Raw genomic sequence first — 5625 nt, 5'->3', positions numbered from 1 at the left:
TCTTAATGAATTTAAAAAAGAGATATCAAATGTTCTTGTTCATCATGATCTATAGGTTAAGAAAATCAGATACCAATTATAAGATAATGCTAGTAATATGTGTGGCACGTGGAATGGACTTCAATAATTATTTCTCAAATATTTTCCTTATACATACTATGTCCACTGTTTTGCCCATCGATTACAACTGACATTGGTTTCTGCAGCTAAGGATGTCAGTGTTATTTGAGAATTTTTTCTCATTTGAATATTGTTACTTTTTCTACTAAGCGCATTGCTAAGTTACATACTGCACGAAGAAATAAAATTGAGCATATGTTGGCAATTTGAGAACCTGATTTTGGAAGTGGTTCCAATCATATTGGTAACTTGCAACGAGCAGGAGCTACTCGTTGGAGTTCTCACTATGATTCGGTAAAAATCTTGATATATATATACATTGCTACTTTCAAAGTTTTTGAAGCTCTCAACGATCATTTTGCAAATTGAAAAGTTGAGGCTGAAGTTCGAGGGATTTACAGAAACATGACAAACTTTGAATTTGTGTTCAATTTTCATTTAATGCATAAATTTACGAGCGTTCTTTGTCAAATTCTTCAAAGAAAATCTCAAGAGATTTTGACTACTATTACATATGTCACTACTACCAAAACTATCATTCAAAAACTATGAGAATGCAGGTGGGACGAATTTCTTCACGAAGTTAAAATATTTTGCTTGAGAAATGAAATTGAAGTGTTTGACCTTGACTAATTGGTCGTTCCCGCCGAAAAACTACAATAGAGCACCATTACCACTTCGATGTTTTTAATGCAGCAACAGATTTCATCTTGATGGAGTTAAATACTCGATTCAATGAGTCATCTATGGAGCTTCTTTATCTTAGTACAACTTTAGATCCTAAAAATTCATTTGAGTCATTTAACAATGATGATATTTGCAAGCTTGCAACGAAGTTTTATATTGGAGATTTCAGAGATTAAAACATTGTTGTTTTGGAGTAAAAATGATACATTATAAACTTGATGTGATGTAGAATTTTGAAGATTTCTACACTCATTGAGTTGTGTCCGCAATTGACTGAGTGTAGACAGTCAAATATTTATGTTATGTTGGTTAGATTGATTCTTCTTGTTTTGACGTAACATGTGTTTACTGCAACTACTGAGCGAGTTTTTTCAGCAATAAAACACGTAAAGACGACACTTCATAATACAATGGAAGATGATCTTTTTGCCGATTGTTTGATACTCTATATTAAACAAAATTTAACTAAATGTACATATGTAGATTGTATTTAAATTTCTTAAAGCATAATTTCGTTAAACAATATAATGTAATTTTTTTAATAATATATAACTAATCACATTAAGTTCAAACCATCCCAACTCATCCCAGGATCCGTCCCTGATGACGACGGGACATACAAGCAGCACATATAAGCCAGTTCTCGTAGGGGCAAGGAGTAAGAAAGGTTGGATGCTTAAAAAGATGGAAGTGGAGAAATTAAAATCTAAATGCATTAGCTTTTAACGGTGTTTAACAAAGAGGATTCTTTTGTCGATAATATAAATGGTTAGGTACCAAATGAAATGTGACCAAAACAAATGTTTTTCCCTAATTATGCACAAATGAAAGCCATTGTATAATCTATAAAGATTCTAATATAAGCTGACAGGATGTCAAAAATGGCCTAAACCACTCAACATTCATGCATGAATGCATTTCAAAAGGTTTCAAAATAGGAAGCTTTACAGGCATACAATACAAGCAATTAGCATGATGCAAAGCTATGAGTAAGCATTTGGTGGTTAAAGATCTTGAGCATCCGAACGAACGTTCAAAATTTGGGAAACCACGAGCTTCGAAAGCTCATTAATGGCAGTTTGATAATCATCTGATTCTCTCTGAGGTGACCATCCTGATGACAGTGAGCTTAATCGGCTGTATTCACCAGCTGCAACTTTTGTTTTCATGGTCGTGGCGAGGACCCTTTCCAAATCATTCATTGATAATGGTCTTGGCTCCTAAAATGGAAGAATGACACCATAATATATAAGATAAAACTTTTGAACATCCAACCCTGTCAAACTAAAGCATTCGTTACGGTCGCCCCGACAACGCAAATTCAGTGCTAGATTTTGGCCGGAGATTGGATGCATAGGCACTGAACTTTAAAAAAACCACTAGATGTACACGAAACATTTGGCAAAAATATGTTTCAAGGTAACACAAATTAAAATCGCATAAAGTCATCATTGCCCATCTGTAAGATGTTGTACAATTTCCTCAGGACCGAAAGAGCGCACACATTTTCAACAAAAGATTGACTTGCACCAAAAATACAAGTTTAGAGTAGTGCCGATGGCAAGCAAACTTTAACATAAATAAGTAACAAAAGAAAATATAGTCTGGGCCACCTCCTTCACCTCTCCCAGTAGGGGAGAAGACAGGGCTCGAACCCAGGTTAAAGCGTTAAAGCGAAAAATCCCCCACCACGATGTAAGGGGCAAAAAAAAAGAAATACTGACCAGAGATGGCTTTCCACTCTTCTCATCATTAAGCAGGTCCCGAATAGGAAAATAGGCTGCTTTTTTGCAAAGATCTAGAAGATCTGAACCAGTGTATCCATCACATAGACCGGCTGTTCGATCATAATCAATGTCATCCGCTACCTTCTCATCCTTTAACAGAACCTTCAATATAGCTGCCCTTTCTCGGCGATCAGGAATCCCAATTTCAAATGCCTGAGGAAGACGTCGAAGAATTGCTTCATCAAGTTCGGATGGGCGATTAGTTGCAGCAAGTACCATCACCCTAGCTTTTTCTATATCAACCAATTCAAGTCATTCAAACATTGATACTATCCAAAATAACCCATAATCATGGAATCAACACGGAGGAACATCATAAGGCAAAAATCTAATCCTTGAGCACGGAAAAACAGTTACAAGGGATTTTGAAAGAACTTACTATCAGTGGTGAAACCATCCCACAAAGCCATAAATTCGGTCTTCATAATGGTCACTGCTTCATGATCTGTACTCTTGCGTTGGCATAAGAAACTATCCACTTCATCAATGAAAATAATAGCTGGCTGGAGCTTGTAGGCCAAGGTGAATACAGCAGCCACTGAAGAGAAATAGTACAGCAAAAATAAATAGAAGAAAAATACAGAGAACTGTTAAAAAACCCAAGTCTCTTCAAATCCTACTACTACAAAAATAATGTGTAATAATAATAAAGTTTAAGAAGTTCAGTATCTCATGAAAAAATAGAAAAAATGAAATAGGTAATCACTTCTTCTGCTCCTCCTCCTCCTCTCAAAAGTAACGATAAAATTTTTAAATAAATAAAATGAGTATTCACATTAGGACCGTTCTAGCGAAATAAGAAATCCTTGATTAACAAACAAGATATTCGTGAAACAGAACCCCACCAATTCACCCTACTATCATTCTGCTTAAAACAAAAGGATAAGTTACTAAATTTTAAAAACAATATATTGCTCTCCATGACCATCGAAGCATCCACTCTCATCATTCATGAAATCGACACATCTACAGACTAACTCAAACACAAAAACCAATCCATCTCACAGTTTCTTCAGACGTCACAAACATTCAAATATGCAAAATCCAGAAAATGCAATACAGAGAAAGCCGAAAGGAGTTTAAGAAATTTTAGGAGCTATACCTAATTTCTGTGCATCGCCAAACCATTTGCTCATTAGATTCGATATTCTAACATTGATAAAAACAGCTCCTGACTCTCTTGCAATTGCTTTTGCAAGCATTGTCTTCCCAGTGCCTGGTGGTCCATATAGCAAAACACCTTTTTGTGGAGAAAGAAGCTTCCCTTGAGAAAACAGCTCGGGTCTTCTCAGCGGAAGAATTACTATATCATATAATGATTGTTTAATGGCATCCAATCCACCAATAGAGTCAAATTTGACATCTATTTCGTCCGGGTTGACTACATCACATGCTATAACATCCTGTGTCACTATGAAAGGAATCCAATAAGCAGAACATCTTTACTTACAGATATCCAGCAGCTAAGCAATTTCAACTGTCAAAGCATAAAGAATGCTTCAGTAGCTTAACCAAACCACATTAAAATTTCAACCGAAAGTTCAGTCAGATATGCAAAATGGAACAGCAACGATTCTTCATCTTATTGGCCATGTAGATACAAAAACTAATGGTGAACTTATGTCTATCACGTGATAGATCGTCAATTTGCCAGTACTTTTCAAAATAGCCACAAACACAAAAATCTTAAACTAAGGCACTGGCAGGAATGAATACAAAACATAGGTCTAGTGACTAGTGAGGCGAGGGGGTGATCCCATGTATTTGCTAGAATTACACGTAAATTTTAAAATATTGTACATTCAAGGGCTGTACATGGAACCCCCCCTGGATTTGGATAAATTGTCTGCCCAAATGCAGCGCATCTTCTGGAAACACAATTCTGCAGTCTTTGTCTAAGTTCAGTAAACCTAATACTTATCCACAATATCAAACTTATCAAAAGAATCTACTAAACTTCTAATGGCGTAAACACCCGCACTTCATCCTAAAAATCTACACCGTCAAATTTCCGAAGTTATCTTGCGGCACAAGGATGCCAAACGGGGGAGTAATTCGATTATTTCTCGGGGTGAAATGAAAAACAAAAAAGGTAAAAGTGACCTCGTATGGATTTGTTTGGATGAGAGGCCGGCCTAAACGCTTGGCGATTTCCTTCTTGTTTTCCAGTGCTTTCTTGGAAGCATCACGGTTAGGGTCGAGATGCCTGAACCCGACGAACAACACCAAGGAGCTGAGGGCGGCGCTGGCGGCGTACAGAATCAGTTCCCTAACCAATTTTGTTTCCCACGAAGCACTACTCATTCTCGTAAAGTTCCGATTCGAAAGGGAATTCGAAAGGAGGTTCTGGAGAGGCGTGGGGGTGCACTTGGCCCGTAAGCTATTACATATAATAAAAATAATTTATTGTGGAAATGTGCAAATTATCCTAAAATACCTCAAACACAACTTTGGGAAGTATGAGCTCCACAAACTCGATATGACCACAACTTTGTATCCAATAAACTATGTCACTGGCGGCGTGAATTCGATTGATTTTCAATTATTTTTTTTAAATGATATATTTTCATCAATTTGATAGAAATTTATTGACTTTTATAGAATCTCACGTATTTGTAAACAGAATTTCATAGATTCTTGTGGATTTTTTGTAGACTTGTCAAATTGGGTTAGGTCCGTCGGGCCGGCTCGCCCCGCTATAAAAATTGAACGGGTTGGGTTGATAAAATAGCAGCCCGTTTGGAGGTGAGCCAAATGGGCTGAGCTCGTTTGGGTTGCGGGCCAAGACAGGTCGAGCCCAAACGGGGCGGGCCAAATTAGGATAAAATTTTATATTTTTTAGTTTTAAGTTTTATATAAAAATTGGAATAAGTTTCATGCACCTCCATGTCTTAGAATAAATATATTGATAATTTACTCTTTAACAAATTTATTGATAAATTACTCTTACAACAAATATACATAAAGAAAATAAAAAAAAAAAATTTACAGATATACATAAATAAAACAAAACGGAAGAAATTCCTGTAAA

The 5625-nt window shown here is 36.2% G+C and overlaps 1 protein-coding gene across 1 annotated transcript; it reads right to left on the bottom strand.

The window, feature by feature from the left end:
- Nucleotides 1-1500: 1500 nt before the first annotated feature.
- On the bottom strand, nucleotides 1501-4959 carry LOC142533625 (uncharacterized). The gene is made up of 5 exons (XM_075640451.1): nucleotides 4698-4959; nucleotides 3697-3997; nucleotides 2974-3132; nucleotides 2532-2827; nucleotides 1501-2027 (listed from the first exon to the last, which is right to left on the bottom strand). The coding sequence occupies exons 1-5, from the start codon at nucleotides 4896-4898 to the stop codon at nucleotides 1812-1814; spliced, it is 1173 nt and encodes a 390-aa protein (XP_075496566.1). The 5' UTR covers nucleotides 4899-4959; the 3' UTR covers nucleotides 1501-1811.
- Between the last annotated feature and the right edge of the window lie 666 nt (nucleotides 4960-5625).

The sequence above is a fragment of the Primulina tabacum genome, chromosome 18, assembly GCF_025594145.1.
Source record: "Primulina tabacum isolate GXHZ01 chromosome 18, ASM2559414v2, whole genome shotgun sequence".
Lineage (NCBI taxonomy): Eukaryota > Viridiplantae > Streptophyta > Magnoliopsida > Lamiales > Gesneriaceae > Primulina > Primulina tabacum.
Note: the sequence above shows the minus strand (reverse complement) of the source record. Positions and strands in the feature narration are given on the sequence as shown.

Bases quoted from the DNA above. Each gene is read 5' to 3' on its own strand.
- LOC142533625 (XM_075640451.1), bottom strand. From the start codon at position 4,898: ATGAGTAGTGCTTCGTGGGAAACAAAATTGGTTAGGGAACTGATTCTG. The intron at 2,828-2,973 runs GTAAGTTCTTTC...TGGTTGATATAG, and splicing joins GGATGGTTTCACCACTGATA to AAAAAGCTAGGGTGATGGTA. The intron at 2,028-2,531 runs GTCAGTATTTCT...CTTCCATTTTAG, and splicing joins AGAGTGGAAAGCCATCTCTG to GAGCCAAGACCATTATCAAT.